The 26,819-nt window shown below is 45.1% G+C and overlaps 1 protein-coding gene across 1 annotated transcript in view; it reads right to left on the reverse strand.

Annotated features, from left to right (window-relative positions):
• Positions 1-26,819, reverse strand: part of LOC137312816 (probable C-mannosyltransferase DPY19L4) — a 96,686-nt gene that overhangs the window by 56,399 nt on the left and 13,468 nt on the right. The window contains exons 2-3 of the mRNA XM_067979226.1: positions 11,438-11,686; positions 6,963-7,084 (exon numbers count right to left, since the gene is read on the reverse strand). Of these exons, the coding sequence (XP_067835327.1) occupies positions 6,963-7,084; positions 11,438-11,681 (366 nt within the window). The 5' untranslated portion in view covers positions 11,682-11,686. The remainder of the gene's footprint in view (positions 1-6,962; positions 7,085-11,437; positions 11,687-26,819) is intronic.

The raw sequence follows: 26,819 nt of genomic DNA on the forward strand, positions 1-26,819 counted from the left end.
TTGTCAGCTTGAACTCATCTAATTTTATATGACGTATGTATCAGAGTAGATGATGTGAGATCAAATGGAGCAGAAAAGCAGTAATACCACAAACAGAATGGCCACCTAGCAATGGAGGAAAAACATACCCAATAGCAACAAACAAAGTCTTTACAAGAACACAAGTTTTTTTTTTAAATAACTTATTGTGAACCAGCAAGTGTCTTCAAGTTTATTGTTACACTCTCGCTGTTAAAGTCACCTTAAACAGACTTTGGTGTCATTTACTAATATAGTGAATCATAGAAAGTTATGGCACAAAAGGAGGCCACTCAGCCCATCGTGTCCGTGCCAGCCGAAAGAGCTATCCAGTTTAATCCCACTTTCCAGCACTTAGTCCATAGCCCTGTAGGTTATGGCATGTCAAGTGCACATTCAAGCACTTTTTAAATGAATTGAGGGTTTCTGCCTCTACCACCCTTTCAGGCAGTGAGTTCCAGACCACCACCACCCTCTGGGTGAAAAGATTTCTCCTCAGCTCCGGTCTAATCCTTCTAGCAAATACTTTGAATCGATGCCCCCTGGTCACTGACCCCTCTGCTAAGGGAAATATCCCTATCCACTCTATCTAGTCCCATCATAATTTTATATACCTCAATTAAATCCCCTTAGCCTCCTTTGTTCCAGCCTATCCAATCTTTTCTCATAGCTAAAATTCTCCAGCCCTCGCAACATCCTCGTAAATCTCCTCTGTATCCTCTCTAGTGCAATCACATCTTTCCTGTAATGTGGTGACCAGAACTGTGCACAGTACTTAAGCTGTGGCTGAACCAATGTTTTATACAGTTCGAGCATAACCTCCCTCTTATATTCTATGCCTCGGCTAATAAAGGAAAGTATCCTGCATGCCTTCTTAACCACCTTATCTACCTGTCCTGCTACCTTCAGGGATCAGTGGACATGCACTCGTAGGTCCCTTCGTTCCTCTATACCACTCAGTATCCTCCCATTTATTGTGTACTCCCTTGCCTTGTTTGCCCTCCCCAAATGCATTACCTCACACTTCTCTGGATTGAATTCCATTTGCCACTTTTCTGCCCACCTGACCAGTCCATTGATATCTTCCTGCAGGCTACAGCTTTCCTCCTCACTATCAACCACACAGCCAATTTTTGTATCATCTGCAAACTTCTTGATCAAGCCCCCCACATTCAAGTCCAAATCATCAATATAGAATCATAGAAAGGTTACAGCACGGAAGGAGGCCATTTGGCCCATCGAGTCGGTGCCGGCTCTATGCAAGAGCAATCCAGCTAGTCCCATTCCCCCGCCCTATCCCCGTAGCCCTGAATTTTTCTTCCTTTCAAGTACTTATCCAGTTCCCTTTTGAAGGCCACGATTGAATCTGCCTCCACCATCCCCTCGAGCAGTGCATTCAGGTCCTAACCATTCGCTGTGTAAAAAAAATTTTCCTCATGTCACCTTTGGCAAAAGAACTAATCACCTTAAATCTATGCCCTCTGGTTCTTGACCCTTCCGCCAATAGGAAAAGTTTCTCTCTATCTACTCTAATATAGATCACAAAAATCTGTGGGGCCCTTTATTAAAACTGCAAAACATATACTCAAAAGCTTTACTCAAGTTTGGAACAGTGTCAAAGTAGTGTACTGTTACAAGAAATGAGAACACGGATAAGCTTACACCTTATTGCACATCAGTGACGTATTCACTTAACAGTCAGAATTGACATAGATCTCTGCACCAAAACTAAAAATGTTTTGAAAATACATTGTGCTGATAAACTAACAGCATGTTAAGATTTAGATACTGGTCTTGAAGTCCTCATATTAACATTGTACTTCATTTTCGTGCAGGTTCTTTGATGGAAATTAAATATGAATTTAAAGCTGTGATTCCCTAAATGGTGGTTTCATTATCGGCCTCAGAACAGCTAGGGGGTGCAGAGCACAAGTACTTCCCTGCAAGGGGGATAAATAAAAAATAAATATAACACAGTGGCTGAGTCCTCCCAGGTCTTGAAGTGGGATATCTAAATACTCTTGGCTAATGAATGAAGCGCATTTCTCCTCATCTCAGTCCTAAATGTCCCACCCCGTATCCTGAGAGTGTGACCCCTTGTTCGAACCCTCCAGCGGGGGAAACATTCTCCCTGAATCTAGGTGTGTCGAGCCCTGTCAGAATCTTATATGTTTTAATGAGATCCCCTCTCATTCTTCTACACCCGAGTGAATACAGGCCTAGTCGACCCACTCTCTCCTCATATGACAGCCCTGCCATCCCAGGAATCAGTCTGGTGAACCTTCGCTGCACTCCCTCTATGGCAAGTATATCCTCTCTTAGGTAAGGAGACCAACACTGCACACAATACTTCAGGTGTGGTCTCACCAAGGCCCTTAATAACTGTAGTAAGACATCCTTGCTCCTGTACTCAAATCCTCTTGCAATGAAGGCCAACATACCATGTGCCTTCCTAACTGCTTGCTTTCAGTGACAGGTGTACAAGGACACCTAGGTCCCTTTGTACATCAACATTTCCCAATCTATCACCATTTAAATAATACTCTGCCTTTCTGTTTTTCCTTCCAAAGTGGATAACTTCACATGAAAACATTTCTCCTCAGCTCCCCTCTAATCCTTCTACGAGTTACTTTAAATCTATACCCCCTGGTCACTGACTCCTCTGCTAAGGGAAATAGATCCTCCCTATCCACTCTATCTAGTCCTGTCATAATTTTATATACCTCAATTAAATCTCTCCTCAGCCTCCTTTGTTCCAAAGAAAACAACCCCAGCCTATCCAATCTTTTCTCATAGCTATAACTCTCCAGCCCTCGCAACCTCCTTGTAAATCTCCTCTGTATCCTCTCCAGTGCAATCACATCTTTCCTGTAATGTGGTGACTAGAACTGGATGCAGTACTCAAACCAATGTTTTATACAGTTCGAGCATAACCTCCCTGCTATTATATTTGATGCCTCAGCTAATAAAGGAAAGTATCCCGTATGCCTTTTTAACCACCTTATCTACCTGTCCTGCTACCTTCAGGGATCTGCGGACATGCACTCTAAGATCCCTTTGTTCCTCTATACCACTCAGTATCCTCTCATTTACTGTGTAATTCCTTGCCTTATTTGCCCTCCCCAAATGCACTACTTCACACTTCTCTGGATTGAATTCCATTTGCCACTTTTCTGCCCACCTGACCAGTCCATTGATATCTTCCTGCAGTCTACAGCTTTCCTCCTCACTATCAACCACACGGCCAATTTTTGTATCATCTGCAAACTTCTTGATCAAGCCCCCCACATTCAAGTCCAAATCATTAATACATACCACAAAAAGCAAGAGACCTAGCTAGTACTGAGCCTTGCAGGACCCCACCAGAAACAGCCTTCCAGTCGCAAAAACACCCATCAACCATTACCCTTTGCTTCTTGCCACTGAGCCAATTTTGGATCCAACTAACCACTTTCCCTTGGACTTTTACTTTTTTGACCAGCCATGAATCCCGGCCCCCAGGAGTTAAAAATAAAACAGTTGAAAAATGGAGGCCCGCAGCCTCCATGAAAGCTTTCAGTGACCAACCCACCTCCTAAGAGCGGGTTGGTCACCCGCCCCTCGTCCTGCCTCTGTTAAAGCTGGAAGTGGGTGGGTTGAAGGCAGGTTTTAGATTCTTAAAATGTTTACTGCCTCCCCACCCATTCTTCCGGGTTAAAATTTAGGCCTAGGAGTGGGAACCATGGCTGATTTTCTCCCCCCTTTGCCTAGGAACGTTGAGGCCAGGTGTAACATTAAGACTGCAGTTGTTCTAATTTTATTTTTTACTGCTTAGTTTATATTGCAATATCTTAAATCCAACCATTTAAAAAAACTTTCCATGATGCTGACCATCACAGAACTGCAAAGATATTACAGGACATACTCTAAGCTGATGAAATCTGAATATATTGGTTAAAACTTGTAAATATTTTCCAGCTGTGCAAGGAAGTGGGAATTTTTTCACAAGTCCAACATCAGCAGCAGCCAGGCACTTCTCCGTGATTCAGTGCGATGCACATCAACGATAATGACACATGCTTTTGCCCGGCAACTGCCTCAGTGGGCCAGATTTTGCTGCGAGTGGAGAACGAACGGCACCCACTGTTCGTTAGACTTGCACTTGCACACAGACTTTCAATGAGCTTTTGCACTGAAACGTCCTCTAAATTAGACAGCCAAAAAGAATGGTGCTCTCTACAGCGCATCTGGTACCTGTGTGAACAGGGCAAACAACTGTCTATCCCCTTAACAAATCAGATTGAAGCAGGTTAAAAAGCCACACAGAGACTGAACGAGGAAGTGTACGTTAGAATAGTGAATTCAATGTCAAATCAGGTGCAGAAAGCTAAATAAAGCGAGGGTAATAAAGATTGAATTAAGAGACAGGGATAAAAGAGACAGAAAGAAAAAAGTAAAATCTTAAGAAATTAGACACCATACTTAATAGTTATTTTCAGTCAGAAAGGTTGTTCAGCAGTCATTAACACTCACCATGCCATTAAAAGGGTACTTACATCAGAACGGACAAGCCGTAACTTTTTCTGGCAAGTTTAGTCTGTATGTACAGCGTCAGCGCAGGAACTTCACGCTGTTCTATTCATTTGAATGGGGATGCAGCCAACAAGATGCCGTTCTCCTGTAAGCTTACAGAGGAGCACTGTATCTCGTTCAGCAACTTCCGGATTTCTGCGTTTAACTGCACATGTGCAGTCACCGGAAGTTGCTGAAAGAGATACACTGCGCCTCCGTAAGCTCGCATAGAAATAACGGTGAGCGCCGTTCACCTCACCATTATTTTCACAGCAAAATTCGGCCCATTATGTTTCGGTTGCTTGCAAATATATTAGCAAGTTGCAAGATTCTCAGAAATCAATGTAATATTTAGCATGTAATCCCATACTAAGTGTTACAGAGTGGTTCCCCATAGGTAAACACACACTTGGTGTAGCATGGAGTCATATGGATCAGGAAGGCCCTTGATTCAATATCTGAGCTGTTTGGAGTTAGCCGATCTGATGGGAGCACACCAATTGGCCTCAGTGTCCCTAATTGAATGAAGAAAAAAAAATCAGCCAGAGTCCCTGATCTGCTGAAAGGTGCGCATGTGGACAGCTGGTGAGTAAAGGATTGGGCTTGGCTATGATGCCCCCATAGTCAAATAGCATGGCAAAAGGTGTAGAATAAACATTTGGACAAAGTACTATATGGCCAATTGAACAGTACCCCAGCAGAAAAAGAACAAACTTGCATTTATATATATTTTTTATTCATTCAAGGGATGTGGGCGTCACTGGCACGGCCAGCATTTATTACCCATCACTAATTGCCCTTGAGCCGCCTTCGTGAACCGCTGCAGTCCATGTAGCGAAGGTACTCCCACAGTGCTGTTAGGTAGGGAATTCCAGGATTTTGACCCAATGACGATGAAGGAATGGCGATATCTTTCCAAGTCAGGATGGTGTGTGACTCGGAGGATATAGCACCTTTCATAACCTCAGGGCATCCCAAAGTGCTTCACAGCCAATGAAGTACTTTTGAAGTGCAGTCACTGCTGTAATACCCACTGTCTTCAAGAAAGGAAGAGAGGATGACGGGGACAGTGAAAAGGAAAAAAATTAGTAGTCCCCATCGGTTATAATGGCCGCTTTGGTGTTAATGCAATTTGCCCGCCATACATGGTGGATGGTAAAACTAAAAAAGTAACCAACATATTTTTAAAAAACAGGAACTTTCACTTTGCAATTGCCTCTCGTAATTGTTAGCAGTTGCATCCAAAATCTCAGCACTAAGGTAACCGTACTTTAACATGCTGTGAACAGCTGATTGAAACTGCTTGAAGACCTGACTTTGCCTAAAATCAGCACAGCCTTTTAAATTAATAATTACAATACAGGGAATAACAAGGTGTGAATGGCAGACTGAAATTGCTTGAAGACCTGACTGCATCTAGAATCAGCACAGCCTTTTAAATTAATAATTACAATACAGGGAATAACAAGGTGTGAATGGCAGATTGAAATTGCTTGAAGACCTGACTGCATCTAGAATCAGCACAGCCTTTTAAATTAATAATTACAATACAGGGAATAACAAGGTGTGAATGGCAGATTGAAATTGCTTGAAGACCTGACTGCGTCTAGAATCAGCAGAGCCTCTTAAATTGGTTAAGTACAGGGTAAGTACTTATCAAACTGCCCGAAATAGTCAGCACGCTTAATATGTTATAAGTGATGCCTTTGTAATAGACTCCTATGGTGATTGCAAATGATTAGCACCATTTGCCCGACGTAGGCGACTAAGCGTGGACAGCGTGAGTGGTGGGGACAGTACAGTGTATTCTAAATTACCGACAACACTCAACTTCGGAAAGAAGCACTTTAAAAGTGCCTTAAATATACTCAAAAGTCTGCTTGTAATGAGATTAGAGTTTTTTTTATTACATATTCAAAGGAAGGTCCAATATTGGAGTACCTAGCTCGAAGGACTTTCCTGACAGTACAGGACTTTAGTTTTCTCCCCCTTCCGTCTCGGCCACGCATGTTTGATCCTTTCGCAACACCCCACCCCCACACAAAACTACGTTATAGGGAATACAACATAGTGGTACCATTTTTGGAGGCCAGGCACAGAGCTTGACATTCAATCTTCTAAATATTAACAAATGAGCAATCTACACCATCAAAGTGCTGCTTTTAAACAGTACTTGCAGTCATCTGGTTCAAAGGTCAATAACAGGCCCCGACACTTGCTTTCATTTACGTGGGACGAATAGCCACTTGGACAAGGTACCAGAGAACTACAACTTCTTGTTAGTGTGATTTACCACCTTAAGGATATGGGGGGGGGGGGGGGGGGGGAAGATATCTTGGGCATTATCATGAACAGCAAATTAGGCAAACCTTAAGATATACCAACAATCTCACCTGTCTGCTGGAAAACCAGAATTTTCTTTCATGAAATGTAGAAAGATACACAGCATACAACATTCCACTCGCAATTGCTGCCCAGCTGCCAAAGAAAACCTTTACCCACTGATGAAATGCAGCTGCAAAACATTTAAAAAAAGAAACATGTTCAACTCACAAATATGAAATACAGAAACTTTCCAGACACACTTGTAAGTTTTCAAATACAGACTAGAAATCACAATAGATTGTGTGTACACTTTACATAAACATATCCGATGAGGACTGTTAAAAAACAACAGTATCAATGTATTTGATTTTTACAATTAATTGTGCCTGTTTTTCTGTAAAGGACAAGTTCAAAACAGGTGCCATTTAGCTCAGTGTAGCACACTAACTTCATTATTCATGAGTCTATCTTCATTTATATCACCATGTTATATAAAAGTGTGTCTGTAATCCAGTCCTGCTTGACGGTTTATTTATAAAACCATGGTCAGACTTTGTGCAATTCTGCCCTGCCAATGACCTGTATTGAGGGGTATAGTTTACTGTAATTGGAAATATATTAATAGTTATTTTCTCAGGTTACATAATGTTCTAGTTAATTACAACCCATAGTTTGGATAGCCCCAATAAACAGTTAAGGGCTTCTTGATTACAACAGTTCTGCCAACGTGCAAGTATGTGTTTTTGTAATTGAATACTGAACTCCCACAATTAGTCCAAACTGCAGAAATGCAATTGATTTCGAGTGACTGGATTCAGTACCAGGAGGGGATGCCACCTTGTCCAAATTCACGCTAGGAGAAACCAAAGTAGATGGGCAGCAGGGAGAGGTTCTTTCATTGAAAAGAGTTGATTCACGGGAGAAGAGGAATATGCCACAGTGAAACTGCTTAATACACTCCCAATTCTTGCACATGAGGCCAGTGTTTTGTTTGTCTTCTCAGCCAGATACAGGAATAAAACTAGTTTTGGTTTGTGTATACATTTAATGACTTTTTACTAGCAATTCATGCAAATAAAATGAACACGAGTGGCATGAGTTGAGCTGAAACAGAGTAATAAATTATTAGAAACTAAAGGTGCATTTATACAAGTTTAGAGTGGGTGCAAAGTAGTTTCTGTTTGTTAAATGTTAAATTTGTGTAATGTAAATCCAAATTTATGGCCAGACCCAATGCCAGAACAAAGGAGTCTCACTTTGCTTCACTGATGTCAAATCCAGCCTGACTGAATTCAAGCAACATTTATTCTATTAGCTGCAGCTTCAGAGTAAGACAAAACAATTTCACACTGCAAAATGTTTAGCAGATGATATCAGGAGTAAATTGATGCCATCACGTTGCATATTTTGGTCCTCATGTGTGTCTTAATGGTTTGTGAATTTCCCTAGTTTTATAACCTTCTTAAATGCAGATCATGAATTTTTTTTTGCGTTCTAGTGAATTTCATATGGCATTAATCAGAGGATATGCTGTTTTATGAAGACAGGAGCACAATACCATGTAACACGCAATTTATTATTCTGGTGCTATGGGACGCGCGCCATTAAGACCACATGGTCTAATCCTGGAGTCAATTAGAGGCTCATCAGCCTGGACCGGGAGAAGGCCTTCGACAGAATATTCCACACGTACATGATGGACGTGCTCTCCAAAATGGGATTTGGGGAGGGAATCCGCAATTGGATCCAACTGCTCTACGCGGACATCCGTAGTGCAGTCCTAATCAACGGGTGGGAGTCAGAGAGCTATCCGATCAGATCTGGAGTCAGGCAGGGCTGTCCTCTCTCTGCGGTCTTGTTTGTGTGTTGTATCGAGCCGTTTGCTGGGTACATCAGGGAGGACGCAGGTATCAGAGGGATGACAAGTCCAGGCAGCGGAGGCTCTCAGGTTAAGGCCTCCCTGTACATGCACGACGTCACCGTCTTCTGCTCCGATCAGCAGTCAGTCCACACACTGATGGGCATCTGCGACCATTTCAGGCCAAAGTGAACCAAAATAAAAGCGAGGCCATGTTCTTTGGCAGGTGGGAGGCCCGGTCCCTTGTCCCCGTCACCGTCAGATCTGACTACCTGAAGGTGCTGGGGATCTGGTTCGGGGGGCCCCTGGCCTGCACAAAGAACTGGGAGTAGCGGATCGCCAAGGCCAAACAAAAGCTTGGTATGTGGGTGGGGCGATCCCTCTCCATAACCAGCAAGAACCTAGCGATGAAGGCGAGCGATCTCACGGTGTTGATCTACGCAGCCAGGGTCTGGCCCATTCCCCACAACACTGCTGTCATAGTCACCTGAGCTATCTTCCACTTTGTCCGGAGGTCCAAGGTAGGACGCATCCGCAGGGCCACATACAAGCCCCCAGACAAAGGTTGGGGGGGTGGGGGGGGGGGGGGGGGGTGCGGGGAAGAGAGTCCCCAATGCCACTCTGATCCTGATGGCCACCTCAGGATGTGTGTAGAGCCCCAGTACATAAACACCAAGTGTCACTACGTGCTGAGTTTCTACTTGTCGAACACAGTGCGAAGGCTGGATCTGGCCACGCTGGCTGAGCAGGCGCAGGACGCCCGTCCAGCTGGACTGCCTCTCCCCCCCTCACCTTTCCCAGGTGGAGAAGTTCATGAGGAGGAACCCCTTAGACCACAAGGCCATCAGACAGTGGTCGACACGAAATGTTCTCAGCATCCTGCAAGAAACGGAGAGGGTGGACTCGATCGGTTTCTTCCCCGACCAGACGGTCGATGCCATTTGGCAGAGCGTCTCGTTGTCCGAACTGACCAACAGGCACCAGGATGTAGCCTGAATGGTGGTGAGAAAGACCCTCCCATTGCAGTCCTTCTAACCTCAGCGCCACCGCGAGCTGCCCTCGAGGCTGCGGCGGGGAGGAGACCTTCCTCCACCTCCTGATGGGCTGCCCCTTTGCGCAGAAGGTGTGGAGAGAGATGTGCTGGTATCTGTCCTGGTTCATCCCCAACAGCTCGGTTACACAGGACGCTGTGCTCTATGGGCTGTTCCCTGGGACGTACACCGAGACAGATATCACCTGCGGCTGGAAGATCAACAACTCGGTAAAAAAGGCCCTTTGACCCGCCCGAAACATGCTGGTCTTCCAGCTGAAGGAGCTGCCCACGACCGAGTGTTGCTGACTGGCACAGTCCAAGGAGTACATGCTGCAGGATGCACTGAAGCGAGGTGCGACCTATGCAAAGGCCCTATGGGAAACCTTGTTTTTTTAAAAAATTCGTTCATGGGATGTGGGCGGCGCTGGCAAGGCCAGCATTTATTGCCCATCTCTCAAAATCCTTCAAAAATACCTATGAAAGAAATAAATGCTATTTTGAATTTTCAAAATTCCCGCACCCATCGCTGTTTCTTTCTATATGATATAACTTAATGCTGCATTTAACAGCTTGGTGTACTATACTGTGGCCTGAACCAAAAGCTACAGCTACCTGTTCATACAGGAGAATAGCAACATTATATTATTGCTCATCATGGTATTGTACACCATGAGTCATAGGAAATATTGAGATCGTTTTGTGCAGGATCTGTAGTGTTTTGGTTTGAATTGTACTGGTTTTGAATTGTGATATTTACGTAGAATTTAAGGGTACACACTGTTCAATGAAATAAAGTATATTTTGAAATAAAGTAAAAGCTATTTGATCTTGGGGACATCCTACCTCCAAGGTCAGAGGCATTTCCTGGGGAACTTTCTTTCAGAGGATGCCATTCGTGACTGGCCAGGGCTGTCTCAATGCTGTTAGCAGGGTGGAAGCTGGACTGAAGGGATTCAACTAGGGAGTTTTAGTAGAGACAAGCACGGAGCTGGAAGGTGACAACACATTTGAATACCTTTATTATGGCAAAATAATGAAAACTAATGTGTGGAATGGCATCATTTGAGTATTTCTGGAAACTATGACCGTTCAAGACAAACACAGATGTGAGCAGTGTCTCCAGTTCAAGGCCACTGAGCTTGAGAAATAGTGGAGACAATCCACACTGTATAAGAAAAAGGCAGCTTCCGATATTGCATATTTCATGTCACTGGCAGCTAAAGAGGAATAGTGAAACAGAGGAAGGGAAATGGGTAACCATCTGATGGGGGCAGGGGGAAGAGTAACTCAGGTAAAGGCAGTGTAGGAAACTCCTGCGGTTCTGAAGTTGTCTCACAGGTTTACAGTGTTGGATATCTATGATGGAGAGGAGGACTGGCTATGACAAGTCTTTTCTTAAACAAAAGAAGTCGGTTTATGTAGATGACAACCCAATGGAATTTTCAATTCAATTCTACCTAAGTATTTTCTCAATCCATGCAATAATGCCTGCATTTATTACAGTAGTACCTACTGTGGAATAAAACAGAGAATATGCCTTGAGTAAATAAATTACCTGCAGTAACTGTGTTGTTACTATGGCAGTCTTTTGACAGCAAATTTTTAAAAGGTCATTGCAGGATCTGAAAATGTAAGAAAATACACATGCTCACACTTGTTCTTTGTATCCTTGCTCCCTGTGCTGGTCGTTTTGTCTCTCAGCGTCAGCTTTTCTGTGCTTGCTTCATCATCATCTTCCTCCTTTGAAGCGATTTCTTCTTTACATGCTTGCTCGCCCTCATCCTTCGGGACGGGCTCTTTCAGGCATGCATCTGCTGCCACCATTGGCTTGACCTCCTCCTGAATGGCAGGTTCTTCTAGACATCTTTGCGCTCTTCTCTTTCTCAGCTCTGTCATTTCATCTGTAAATATAAAAGCTATTACATTACTAAAAGGATTATACTGCTTGGAACTGAAGAGCACTGCAAAATCCCCCATACCATAACTGGTACCTCTGACATAAAAATCGCTTTGGGCAAAGCAATTATAAAGTGAGGTCATTATAAATGAAAATTTAGTCAGTGGATAAAACAGAAACATAAGCTCATTTTTAATTGTATTTGTAATATTACATTGTATATCTGTGCTGCAATATTTGACATCGACCAGGTTTTAATTTTCAGAAATAATTTTACATAAAAATTTGAAAAATAATAGTACTGCTACTCCTTCAAAATATTTAATGTCCCCACTAAACAGCTTATTACTGCCTGGGCCTGGCACTATTTAGTGGTACAGCAAATAGAAAATCAGAAATGTTCTGAGCAGAGGCACAGCAGAACCTTTTTCACAATTTTCTGAGGCACCTACAGTATGCAGTTCCACAACATTTTTAATACACATAAGGATTCAATAACAGCCCACTCTGTATACACAAGCTTTGCAACATTTCTGTCTGTATTTTTATTATTTGTTGTGGCTCGATCTTTCTCCGGTTTCTTCCCTCTTTATAACTCTCAGCAAGAATGGTGTATTTCATGGCACAAATCTCTCGATCCATCTCTATGCTTCCCTCCTCCTCTGCTATAAACGTTTACACCTCCTCTAGACAAATCATTTGTTTCTATACCTGTCCATCATTTCATTTTGCCTCCCACCATCATCACTTTTGTCATTTAATCATTCCTGCCCTCCACCCTATCACAAAGTCTCCCTTTTGTTTCTTTCCTGCCCCTCTTTTGCTGCCTCTGCTCTTGCGTAAAAACTGCTAATCTCTAACATCTTCCAGTTCTGATGAAAGGTCATCAACCTGAAACGTTAACTCTGTTCTTTTTTCTCCACAGATGCTGCCCGACCTGCTAAACGTTTCTAGCATTTTCTGTTTTTATTTCTCACTGTCCATGGTTGCCACTAATCCTACTCCAAAATTACCAGCAAACCAAAAGCACTTGTAGAAAATGGGCAATGTCAGAATTTCTCCTGATTATTTCTTAACAAGCCAGATGAAATCCTCCACAACAGAGAGTGTGTCCAGCAACATAACCAACCATCAGCCTCCAATCACAATTGGGGCTGGCAAATTCTAGCCCCATAATGTCTTTGGAACTGTATTCCCGATCTCTGAAACAACTGTTGTTATCTTGCTGCTTTAAAATGTCAGTTTTAATAGTCTAATGAGACATTAATGAGATATGGTACTCATTTTATCCACCATGAAAGGGTACAAACCCTTAAACAAGGATGCAGGGAGAACATAAGAGACTGTTAGCTAAAATTAAAGCTCATGGAATTGAAGGCAAATTATTAACCTGGTTAGGAAATTAATTAGGCAGTAGAAGATAAAGAGTAGGGATAATGAGTACATAACCGAATTGGAAGGAAGTGACTAGTAGTGTCCCACAAGGATCTTGTGCTGGGGCCTCAAATATTCACTATATTTACTAATCACTTAAATAACACAATAGAGAGCCATATATCCAAATTTGCCAAAGACACAAAGATTGATGGCATAGTATGTAGTGTAGATGGGAGCATAAAATTACAAAGAGACATTGAGCCAGAACTTGCTCAGAGCGGCATGGCAACGTTGGCAACAGTTCCTGCAAATTAAATGTACGAATTTACTTACTGCGATCATAAGAAATAGGAGCAGGAGTAGGCCAATCGGCCCCTCGAGCCTGCTCCGCCATTCAATAAGATCATGGCTGATCTGATCCTAACCTCAAATCTAAATTCATGTCCAATTTCCTGCCCGCTCCCCGTAACCCCTAATTCCCTTTACTTCTAGGAAACTGTCTATTTCTGTTCTAAATTTATTTCATGATGTAGCTTCCACAGCTTCCTGGGGCAGCAAATTCCACAGACCTACCACCCTCTGAGTGAAGAAGTTTCTCCTCATCTCAGTTTTGAAAGAGCAGCCCCTTATTCTAAGATTATGCCCCCTAGTTCTAGTTTCACCCATCCTTGGGAACATCCTTACCGCATCCACCCGATCAAGCCCCTTCACAATCTTATATGTTTCAATAAGATCGCCTCTCATTCTTCTGAACTCCAATGAGTAGAGTCCCAATCTACTCAACCTCTCCTCATATGTCCACCTCCTCATCCCCGGGGTTAACCGAGTGAACCTTCTTTGTACTGCCTCGAGAGCAAGTATGTCTTTTCTCAAGTATGGACACCAAAACTGTATGCAGTATTCCAGGTGCGGTCTCACCAATACCTTATATAACTGCAGCAATACCTCCCTGTTTTTATATTCTATCCCCCTAGCAATAAAAGCCAACATTCCATTGGCCTTCTTGATCACCTGCATACTGACTTTTTGATTTTCTTGCACTAGGACCCCCAGATCCCTTTGTACTGCAGTACTTTCCAGTTTCTCGCCATTAAGATAATAACTTGCTCTCTGATTTTTCCTGCCAAAGTGCATAACCTCACATTTTCCAATATTGTATTGCATCTGCCAAATCTCCGCCCACTCACCCAGCCTGTCTATATCCCCTTGTAGGTATTTTATATCCTCCTCACTCTCAACTTTCCCTCCCATCTTTGTATCATCTGCAAACTTTGATATGTTACACTCGGTCCCCTCCTCCAAATCGTTAATATAGATTGTAAAGAGTTAGGGACCCAGCACCGACCCCTGCGGAACACCACTGGCCACTGGTTGCCAGTCCGAGAATGAACCATCTATCCCAACTCTCTGCTTCCTGTTAGATAACCAATCCTCCACCCATGCCAGAATATTACCTCCAATCCAGTGATTCTTTATCTTGAGCAATAATCTTTTATGTGGCACCTTGTTGAATGCCTTCTGGAAGTCTAAATACACTACGTCCACTGGTTCCCCTTTATCCACCCTGTACGTTATGTCCTCAAAGAACTCAAGCAAATTTATCAGACAGGACTTCCCCTTCATAAAGCCATGCTGACTTTGTCCTATTAAATTATGTTTATCCAAATGTTCCGCTACTGTCTCCTTAATAATAGACTCCAAAATTTTACCCACCACAGATGTTAGGCTAACTGGTCTATAATTTCCAGCCTTCTGCCTAATACCCTTTTTAAATAAGGGATTAAATAAGGATCCTTCTGGGTTTAACCAGGAGGTAGCCATGGAAATAGTGGATGCATTGGTTGTCATCTTCCAAAATTCTATAGATTATGGAACACAGTTCCTGCAGATTGGAGGGTGGCAAATGTAACCCACTATTTAAAAAGGGAGGGAAGAGAGAAAACAGGGAACTACAGACCGGTTAGCCTAACATCAGTTGTAGGGAAAGTGCTAGAGTGTATTATAAAGGATGTGATAACATGACATTTAGAAAATATCAATGGGATTAGACAAAGTCAACATGGATTTAGGAAAGGGAAATTGTGTTTGACAAACCTAATGGAGTTTTTTGAGGATGTAACCGGTCGAATAGATAAGGGAGAACCAATGGTTGTGGTTTATTTGGATTTTCAGAAGGCCTTTGATAAAGTCCCACAAAAAAGAGGTTAGAATGCAAAATTATAGCACATGGGATTGGCGGTAATTTACTGGCATGGATTGAGAATTGGTTAACAGACAGGAAATGGAGAATAGGAATAAATGGGTCTTTTTCAGGGTGGCAGGCAGTGACTAGTGGGGTACCGCAGGGATCAGTGCTGGGCCCCAGCTATTCACAATATATATCAATGATTTGGATGAGGGAACCAAATGTAATATTTTCGAGTTTGCTAACGACACAAAACTAGGTGGGATCGTGAGTTGCGAGGAGGATGCAAAGAGGCTTCAAGGTGATTTGGACAAGTTGACTGAGTGAGCAAATACATGGCAGATGCAGTATAATATGGATAAATGTGAAGTTATCCACTTTGGAAGGAAAAACAGAAAGGCAGAGTATTATTTAAATGTTGATGTACAAAGGGATCTGGGTACACCAGCCACTGAAAGTACACATTCAGGTGCAGCAAACAGTTAGGAAGGAAAATGGTATGGTGGCCTTCATTGCAAGAGGATTTGAGTACAGGAGCAAGGATGTCTTACTGCAGTTATACAGGGCCTTGGTGAGGCCACACTGGAGTATTGTGTACAGTTTTGGTCTCCTTACCAAAGAAAGGATATATTTGCCATGGAGGGAGTGCAGCGAAGGTTCACCAGACTGATTCCTGGGATGGCAGGACTGTCGTATGAGGAGAAATTGGGTTGACTAGGCCTGTATTCACTAGAGTTTAGAAGAATGAGAGGGGATCTCATTGAAACTTATAAAATTCTGACAGGGCTAGACAGACTGGATGGGAAGATGTTTCCCCTGGCTGGAGGGGGTCCAGAACGAGGAGTGTCTCAGGACATGGGGTAGGGCATTTAGGACCGAGATGAGGAGAAATTTCTTCACTCAGAGGGTGGTGAACCTGTGGAATTCTCTCCCACAGAAGGCTGTGGAGGCCAAGTCACTGAATATATTTAAGAAGGAGGTAGGTAGATTTCTAGACACAGAAGGCATTAAGGGGTATGGGGAGAGAGCGGGAATTTGGTATTGAGATAGAGGATCAGTCATGTGCATACTGAATGGTGGAGCAGGCTCGAAGGGCCAAATGGCCTACTCCTGCTCCTATTTTCTATGTTACCGAGGCGTGTTTGAGTAACCTACTCGCCAGATGCAGGTCGATAATTAGTACAGGCAGGTGGGTACTTACTAGAGTAATTAGGTTATTATAAGAAGTTAATGAGGCAATTTTAAATTGAATTTAGAATTTAACTCCTCCAGCACGGGTTTCCAGGGCCACAGGAATCCCGGCAGGTAAATGAAGGCAAGAAAGGCTGGATCCATGAGTTAAGTGCCTATATTGCACCGCTTGTGGGCCAGGAGGAGCAGGAGTGCTTTCCCGTGGCTCACCAAGCTTACCTTTTAAACACCCTGCGATCGGCCGCCCCCGTCCCCCGACATGATGTCCGATGCGCCCCCGCCCCCACCCCCCTCTCCCCACGATGTCAGACTTCCCCCACCACGATTGCCCCCCTCACTCCCCATCCAAACCCCGAAGACCCCATTCCCTCCCCAGCCTCCCCCCATCCAAACTCCCCAAGACCCCGATCTCTCCCGGTTTGCTTTCCACCCAACAGGTGGCCAGCCTGTCAATCTGGCTGGCTGTCGGGTGCAAAACCTGTTGAAAAAAATCTGAAAGACATCCTCCTGTCAAAATCGTCAAACTTTATGGAAAACCCTTACTTCTGAAAATCCTCCTATCCACATCCCCTGCTCTCGTACCGGCTCCGAGTTAATATCCATCCCTTATTCTACTTACTGAACCAATCGTTTTACTCAGAGCAGAAGAGTATTCAAGCGGAGGGTGACTTTAGCAGAGCGTGAATATATCTTACTTTGGGAGTTGTGAACGAGGGAGATTTATCTGTGGTTTGTATGGGGTCAGTAGCAAATGAAATAGATATATTTACTTACTAACTGCAGTGGATGCGAGAAACATATTTTATGTAACTACATTGTATTACATGCACAGATTTATTTATGTAACTGCAACGTGCAGGAGGTAGGAATGCATTTACCCACCTGCATCTGGCGAGTAGGTTACTCAAAACACACCTCCGTTACATAGAAACATAGAAAATAGGAGCAGGAGTAGGCCATTCAATATGATCATGGCTGATCCTCTATCTCAATACCATATTCCCGCTCTCTCCCGATACCTCTTGATGCTTTCTGTATCTAGAAATCTACCCATCTCTGCAGTGGGTGAAAAAATATAAATGACTCATCTGCAGGAAGTGTCTCCAACTGAGATTACTTGATCTCAGGATTTCAGAATGCTAGGTGGCATTGAAGAAAATCTCACATCAAGGAGCGAGAGAGTTTTCTTGAGCAAGAGTTTCAGAGGATAGTCACCTCACAGAGACAGGAAGCTGTCAGTGGTAGAGGATGAAGACAGTTCAGGGAAAGCAAGGAGGGATGTCCAGAGAAAATTATCCACGCCAACAATCATAGAATGGTTACAGCAGAGAAAGAGGCCATTGGGCCCATCGAGCCCATGCCCGCTCTTTGTAAGAGCAATCCAGTCCCATTCCCCCACTGTTTCCCCCGTAGCCCTGCAAATTTTTTCCCTTCAAGTATTTATCCAATTCCTTTCTGAAAGCCACGATTGAATCAGCTTCCACCACCCTTTCAGGCAGCCTATTCCAGATCGTAACCACTCACTGCCTGAAAACATTTTTCCTCATGTCACCTTTGGTTCTTTTGCCAATCACCTTAATTCTCTGTCCTCTGATTCTCGACCCTTCTGTCAACGGGAACAGTTTCTCATTATTTACTTTATCCAAATCCTTCATGATTTTGAATACCTCTATCAAATCTCCTCTCAACCTTCTCTGCTCTAAGGAGAACAACCCCAGCTTCTCCAGTCTAGCCACGTAACTGAAGGCCCTCATCCCTGGAACCATTCTAGTAAATCTTTTCTGCACCCTCCCCAAGGCCTTCACATCCTTCCTAAAAAGTGCAATAACCAGAATTGGACACAATATTCCAGCTGTGGAAGAACCATAGCTTTATAAAAGGTTCAACATAACTTCCTTGCTTTTGTACTCTATGCCTCTATTTATTAAGCTGTATGCTTTTGTAAACGCTTTCTCAACCTGTCCTGTCGCCTTCAAAGATCTCTGCACATATACCCCCAGGTCTCTCTGTTCCTGCACCCCCTTTAGAATTGTACCATTTAGTTTATTTTGCCTCTCCTTGTTCTTCTTGCCAAAGTATATCACTTCGCACTTCTCTGCTTTAAATTTCATCTGCCATGTTTCCGTCCATTCTACCAGCCTGTCTATGTCCTCTTGAAGCCTATTACTATCCTCCTCACTGTCTACTACACTTCCAAGTTTTGTGTCATCTGCAAATTTTGAAATTGTGCCCTGTACACCCAAGTCCAAGTCATTAATATACATCAACGAAAGCAGTGGTCCTCGTACCGACCCTTGGGGAACACCACTGTACACCTTCCTCGAGTCCGAAAAACAACCCTTCACCACTACTCTCTGTTTCCTGTCACTGCCCCTTTTGTTCCATGGGCTTCAAATTTTGCTGACAAGCCTATTATGTGGCACTTTATCAAATGCCTTTTGAAAGTCCATATACACAACCGCATTGCCCTCATCAACCCTCTCTGTTACCTCATCAAAAAACTCAATCAAGTTAGTTAAACATGATTTGCCTTTAACAAATCCGTGCTGACTTTCCTTTATTAATGCACACTTGTCCAAGTGACTAATAATTTTGTCCCAGATTATCGTTTCTAAAAGCTTCCCCACCACCAAGGTTAAACTGACTGGCATATAGTTGCCAGGTTTATCCTTACACCCTTTCTGAACAAGAGTGTAACATTTGCAATTCTCCTGTCCTCTGGCACCACTCCAATATCTAAGGAGAATGGGAAGATTATGGCCAGCACCTCTAATTTCCACCCTTACTTTCCTCAGCAACCTAGGATGCATCCCATCCGGACCAGGTGACTTATCTACTTTAAGTAGAGCCAACCTTTCTAGTACCCCCTCTATCAATTTTTAGCCCATCCAGGTAATGACCTCTTTCACTGTGACTTCGGCAGCATCTTCTGCCTCAGTAAAGACAGGTGCAAAGTACCCATTTAGTACCTCAGCTATGCCCTCTGCCCCCATGTGTAGATCTCCTTTTTGGTCCCTGATTGGCCCCACCCCTCCTCTTACTACCCGTTTACTATTTATATGCCTACAGAAGACTTTTGGAATCCCTTTTACATTAGTTGCCAGTCTATTCTCATACTCTCTCATTTCCTTTTTCACTTCTCCTCTGTACTTTGTATATGCAGCTTGGTTCTCACATGTATTATCAACCTGACATCTGTCATACGCCCCCTTTTTCTACTTCATCTTACTCTCTATCTTTCGTTATCCAGAGAGCGCTGGCTTAGGTTGCCCTACCTTTCCCCGTCGTGGGAATGTACCTAGACTGTACCCGACCCATCTCCTCTTTAAAGACCGCCCATTGCTCGATTACGGTTTTGCCAGCCAATGTTTGATTCCAATTTACCCGAGCCAGATCCGTTCTCAACTCATTGAAATTGGCCCTCCTCCAAGTAATATTTTTACACTAGATTGCTCCTTTTCCATAACTAATCCAAACCTTATGAAACTTTTTTTTTTTTAAATTCGTTCACGGGATGTGGGCGTCGCTGGCAAGGCCGACATTTATTGCCCATCCCTAATTGCCCTCGAGAAGGTGGTGGTGAGCCGCCTTCTTGAACCGCTGCAGTCCGTGTGATGACTGTTCTCCCACAATGCTGTTAGGAAGGGAGTTCCAGGATTTTGACCCAGCGACAATGAAGGAACGGCGATATATTTCCAAGTCGGGATGGTGTGTGACTTGGAGGGGAACGTGCAGGTGGTGTTGTTCCCATGTGCCTGCTGCTCTTGTCCTTCTAGGTGGTAGAGGTCGCGGGTTTGGGAGGTGCTGTCGAAGAAGCCTTGGTGAGTTGCTGCAGTGCATCCTGTGGATGGTGCACACTGCAGCCACAGTGCGCCGGTGGTGAAGGGAGTGAATGTTTAGGGTGGTGGATGGGGTGCCAATCAAGCGGGCTGCTTTATCTTGGATGGTGTCGAGCTTCTTGAGTGTTGTTGGAGCTGCACTCATCCAGGCAAGTGGAGAGTATTCCATCACACTCCTGACTTGTGCCTTGTAGATAGTGGAAAGGCTTTGGGGAGTCAGAAGGTGAGTCACTCGCCGCAGAATACCCAGCCTCTGGCCTGCTCTCGTAGCCACAGTATTTATATGGCTGGTCCAGTTAAATGTAAGGAATCTTACAACACCAGGTTATAGTCCAACAAATTTATTTTAAAATCACAAGCTTTCGGAGATTATCTCCTTCGTCAGATGATTGAATGAAAAGGTTCTCAAATCGCATATCTTATACGATGTTGGGACAGCATCACACCAATCAAAAGGTGTCGTTGTTATTCAAACAGGCCAGTCACGGAGAACAGCACGTCCCAGTACACTCGATATACATTGTGTCTTTTACACAGGCAGGCAGAAAGAAACTTAAAATGGCAGAGAGAGAGAGAGAGAGAATTTTTAAAAAACATATAAATTTTTTCCCCTTTTTGCTGGTGGGGTTACGTGTAGCGTGACATGAACCCAAGATCCCGGTTGAGGCCGTCCTCATGGGTGCGGAACTTGGCTATCAACTTCTGCTCGACGATTTTGCGTTGTCGTGTGTCTCGAAGGCCGCCTTGGAGAACGCTTACCCGAAGATCGGTGGCTGAATGTCCTTGACTGCTAAAGTGTTCCCCGACTGGGAGGGAACCCTCCTGTTTGGCGATTGTTGCGCGGTGTCCGTTCATCCGTTGTCGCAGCGTCTGCATGGTCTCGCCAATGTACCATGCTCCGGGGCATCCTTTCCTGCAACGTATGAGGTAAACAACGTTGGCCGAGTCACAGGAGTATGAACCATGTACCTGGTGGGTGGTGTCCTCTCGTGTGATGGTGGTATCCGTGTCGATGATCTGGCATGTCTTGCAGAGGTTGCCGTGGCAGGGTTGTGTGGTGTCGTGGACGCTGTTCTCATGAAAACTGGGTAACTTGCTGCGAACGATGGTCTGTTTGAGGTTGGGTGGCTGTTTAAAGGCGAGCAGTGGAGGCGTGGGGATGGCCTTAGCGAGGTGTTCGTCGTCATCGATGACATGTTGAAGGCTGCGGAGAACATGGTGTAGTTTCTCCGCTCCAGGGAAGTACTGGACGACGAAGGGTACTCTGTTGGTTGCGTCCCGTGTTTGTCTTCTGAGGAGGTCTATGCGATTCTTCGCTGTGGCCCGTCGGAACTGTCGATCGACAAGTCGAGCGTCATATCCCGTTCTTACGAGGGCGTCTTTCAGCGTCTGTAGGTGTCCATCGCGTTCCTCCTCGTCTGAGCAGATCCTGTGTATTCGTAGGGCCTGTCCATAGGGGATGGCCTCTTTGACGTGGTTGGGGTGGAAGCTGGAAAAGTGGAGCATCGTGAGGTTGTCCGTGGGCTTGCGGTAGTGAGGTGCTGAGGTGCCCGTCTTTGATGGAGATTTGTGTGTCCAAGAAAGAAACCGATTCTGAGGAGTAGTCCATGGTGAGTTTGATGGTGGGATGGAACTTGTTGATGTTATCGTGTAGTCTCTTCAGTGATTCTTCGCCGTGGGTCCATAGGAAGAAAATGTCGTCGATGTATCTGGTGTATAGTGTTGGTTGGAGGTCCTGTGCAGTGAAGAAGTCGTGCTCGAACTTGTGCATGAAAATGTTGGCGTATTGGGGTGCGAATTTGGTCCCCATGGCTGTTCCGTGTGTTTGGGTAAAGAACTGGTTATTGAAGGTGAAGACATTGTGATCCAGGATGAAGCGGATGAGTTGTAGGATGGCGTCTGGAGATTGGCTGTTGTTGGTGTTGAGTACTGAGGCTGTTACAGCGATGCCGTCATCGTGGGGGATACTGGTGTATAGTGCCGAGACGTCCATCGTGGTGAGAAGTGTTCCTGGTTCAACTGGTCCGTGGGTGCTGAGTTTTTGTAGGAAGTCTGTAGTGTCGCGACAGAAGCTGGGGGTTCCCTGTACAATGGGTTTCAGGATGCCCTCGACGTATCCAGAGAGGTTCTCACACAGGGTTCCATTGCCTGATACGATAGGACGTCCGGGTGTGTTGGCTTTGTGTATCTTTGGGAGGCAGTAGAAGTCTCCCACGCGGGGAGTACGTGGGATGAGAGTGCGTAGGATGCTTTGAAGGTCTGGATCGAAGGTCTTGATCAGTTTGTTGAGCTGGTGGGTGTGTTCTTTGGTCGGATCTGCGGGTAACCGTCTGTAGTGTTCCTGGTTGTCCAGTTGTCGGTATGCTTCTTTGCAATAGTCCGTTCTGTTCTGTATGACAATGGCTCCTCCTTTGTCCGCTGGTTTGATGACGATGTTTCGGTTGGTCTTGAGAGCGTTGATGGCGTTGCGTTGTGCTCGGGTGACATTCTGGACTGTCTTCTGAGTGCGCCTGATGAATCTGGCATTGACGCATTTCCTGACAGCTTGGGCATACATGTCAAGCTGAGGGTAGCGACCCTCCGGAGGAGTCCAGTTTGACTCTTTCCTCTTCGGTTGCTGTACCGTGGATCCCTCTGTCTGCTGTTCTGGATCATTGATTGTCTCATTGGGTTCACTGTTGAAATCTTGGGGTTTGTGGTAAAATTCCCGGAGCCTCATTCTCCTGATGAATTCCTCTGTGACCGCCGCGAGACCGATGCGGTCCATTTTGGTGGTGGGGCCATCCCCACGCCTCCACTGCTCGCCTTTAAACAGCCACCCAACCTCAAACAGACCATCGTTCGCAGCAAGTTACCCAGTTTTCATGAGAACAGCGTCCACGACACCACACAACCCTGCCACGGCAACCTCTGCAAGACATGCCAGATCATCGACACGGATACCACCATCACACGAGAGGACACCACCCACCAGGTACATGGTTCATACTCCTGTGACTCGGCCAACGTTGTTTACCTCATACGTTGCAGGAAAGGATGCCCCGGAGCATGGTACATTGGCGAGACCATGCAGACGCTGCGACAACGGATGAACGGACACCGCGCAACAATCGCCAAACAGGAGGGTTCCCTCCCAGTCGGGGAACACTTTAGCAGTCAAGGACATTCAGCCACCGATCTTCGGGTAAGCGTTCTCCAAGGCGGCCTTCGAGACACACGACAACGCAAAATCGTCGAGCAGAAGTTGATAGCCAAGTTCCGCACCCATGAGGACGGCCTCAACCGGGATCTTGGGTTCATGTCACGCTACACGTAACCCCACCAGCAAAAAGGGGAAAAAATTTATATGTTTTTTAAAATTCTCTCTCTCCCTCTCTCTGCCATTTTAAGTTTCTTTCTGCCTGCCTGTGTAAAAGACACAATGTATATCGAGTGTACTGGGACGTGCTGTTCTCCGTGACTGGCCTGTTTGAATAACAACGACACCTTTTGATTGGTGTGATGCTGTCCCAACATCGTATAAGATATGCGATTTGAGAACCTTTTCATTCAATCATCTGACGAAGGAGATAATCTCCGAAAGCTTGTGATTTTAAAATAAATTTGTTGGACTATAACCTGGTGTTGTAAGATTCCTTACATTTGTCCACCCCAGTCCATCACCGGCATCTCCACATCATGGTCCAGTTAAGTTTCTGGTCAATGGTGACCCCCAGGATGTTGATGGTGGGGGATTCGGCGATGGTAATGCCGTTGAATGTCAAGGGGAGGTGGTTAGACTCTCTCTTGTTGGAGATGGTCATTGCCTGGCACTTATCTGGCACGAATGTTACTTGCCACTTATGAGCCCAAGCCTGGATGTTGTCCAGGTCTTGCTGCATGCAGGCTCGGACTGCTTCATTATCTGAGGGGTTGCGAATGGAACTGAACACTGTGCAGTCATCAGCGAACATCCCCATTTCTGACCTTATGATGGAGGGAAGGTCATTGATGAAGCAGCTGAAGATGGTTGGGCCAAGGACACTGCCCTGAGGAACCCCTGCAGCAATGCCCTGGGGTTGAGATGACTGGCCTCCAACAACCACTACCATCTTCCTTTGTGCCAGGTATGACTCCAGCCACTGGAGAGTTTTCCCCCTGATTCCCATTGACTTCAATTTTACTAGGACTCCTTGGTGCCACACTCGGTCAAATGCTGCCTTGATGTCAAGGGCAGTCACTCTCACCTCACCTCTGGAATTCAGCTCTTTTGTCCATGTTTGGACCAAGGCTGTAATGAGGTCTGGAGCCGAGTGGTCCTGGCGGAACCCAAACTGAGCATCGGTGAGCAGGTTATTGGTGAGTAAGTGCCGCTTGATAGCACTGTCGATGACACCTTCCATCACTTTGCTGATGATTGAGAGTAGACTGATGGGGCGGTAATTGGCCGGATTGGATTTGTCCTGCTTTTTGTGGACAGGACATACCTGGGCAATTTTCCACATTGTCGGGTGGATGCCAGTGTTGTAGCTGTACTGGAACAGCTTGGCTAGAGGCGCAGCTAGTTCTGGAGCACAAGTCTTCAGCACTACAGCTGGGATGTTGTCGGGGCCCATAGCCTTTGCTATATCCAGTGCACTCAGCCGTTTCTTGATATCACGTGGAGTGAATCGAATTGGCCGAAGACTGGCTTCCGTGATGGTGGGGATATCGGGAGGAGGCTGAGATGGATTATCCACTCGGCACTTCTGGCTGAAGATGGTTGCAAACGCTTCAGCCTTGTCTTTTGCACTCACGTGCTGGACTCCGCCATCATTGAGAATGGGGATGTTTGCAGAGCCTCCTCCTCCCGTTAGTTGTTTAATTGTCCACCACCATTCACGACTGGATGTGGCAGGACTGCAGAGCTTTGATCTGATCCGTTGGTTGTGGAATCGCTTAGCTCTGTCTATAGCATGTTGCTTCCGCTGTTTAGCATGCATGTAGTCCTGAGTTGTAGCTTCACCAGGTTGGCACCTCATTTTTAGGTACGCCTGGTGCTGCTCCTGGCATGCTCTTCTACACTCCTCATTGAACCAGGGTTGATCCCCTGGCTTGTTGGTAATGGTAGAGTGAGGAATATGCCGGGCCATGAGGTTACAGATTGTGCTGGAATACAATTCTGCTGCTGCTGATGGCCCATAGCGCCTCATGGATGCCCAGTTTTGAGCTGCTAGATCTGTTCTGAATCTATCCCATTTAGCACGGTGATAGTGCCACACAACACGTTGGATGGTGTCCTCAGTGCGAAGACGGGATTTCATCTCCACGAGGACTGTGCGGTGGTCACTCCTACCAATACTGTCATGGACAGATGCATTTGCGACAGGTAGATTGGTGAGGACGAGGTCAAGTAAGTTTTTCCCTCGTGTTGGTTCGCTCACCACCTGCCGCAGGCCCAGTCTAGCAGCTATGTCCTTCAGGACTCGGCCAGCTCGGTCAGTAGTGGTGCTACCGAGCCACTCTTGGTGATGGACATTGAAGTCCCCCACCCAGAGTATGATCACTGTTCCCTAAAAGTTCCCCCCACTGATACTTCATTCCTCAAAACTAGATCCAGCAATGTTTCCTTCCTCATGGAAGCACAATGATCAAGAAAGTTCTCCTGAACACACTTCAGAAATTCCTCCCCCTCAAACAAATTTGAAGCAGTGGCCTCCTATGAGAAAGATGAGGTCTCTGGATAGGACCATCAAATACATTCCATTGGCATTAAAACCATGAGATAGCTCCGGGGTGGGGGGGTTGAAGATTCAACTAGGAATGCTGAAGCAACACGAGGCTCAAGAGTTAGAGGAGTGGACATTATGTTTTGCAATCCAGACTTTGATGCATTCGGAAAGACTGGAAACGATTATGCAAGGAAAGACCAACCAGTCATTGTGGTCCACATGGGAGCCACCAATATAGGAAAGGAAGGTCTGAAGTTCTGTAAAAAGCATTTAGGAAATTAGGAAGCAGGCTTAGGAGCAGGACATCAAGGATGGTAATCTCTGGATTACTCCACATCCATGTGCTAGAATAGGGAAACGTAGGAAGATTAGGGTGCTCAACATATAGCTAAGGGGGTAGTGTCAGGAAGAGAGTTTTTGTTTTATGGGGCATTAGCAACCATTTTGAGAAAGATGGCAACTATTCTGCAAGGATGGGCAGGCAAAATAGATAAATAGGGAAGTGAAGAATCATTTAAACTAGGAAAGAAGGGAACAAAACAAATAAAAGTAACTAGGGAGAGAGTAGGGCCACTTAAGGATCAACAAGGTCATCTATGTGCGGAACCACAAGAGATGGGTGAGATCCTAAATGACTATTTTGCATCGGTATTTACGGTTGAGAAAGGCATGGATGTTAGGGAACTTGGGGAAATAAATAGTGATGTCTTGAGGAGTGTACATATTACAGAGAGGGAGGTGCTGGAAGTCTTAACGCGCATCAAGGTAGATAAATCTCGGGGACCTGATGAAATGTATCCCAGGACGTTATGGGAGGTGAGGGAGGAAATTGCGGGTCCCCGAGCAGAGATATTT

This window comes from Heptranchias perlo, chromosome 3, assembly GCF_035084215.1.
Source record: "Heptranchias perlo isolate sHepPer1 chromosome 3, sHepPer1.hap1, whole genome shotgun sequence".
Lineage (NCBI taxonomy): Eukaryota > Metazoa > Chordata > Chondrichthyes > Hexanchiformes > Hexanchidae > Heptranchias > Heptranchias perlo.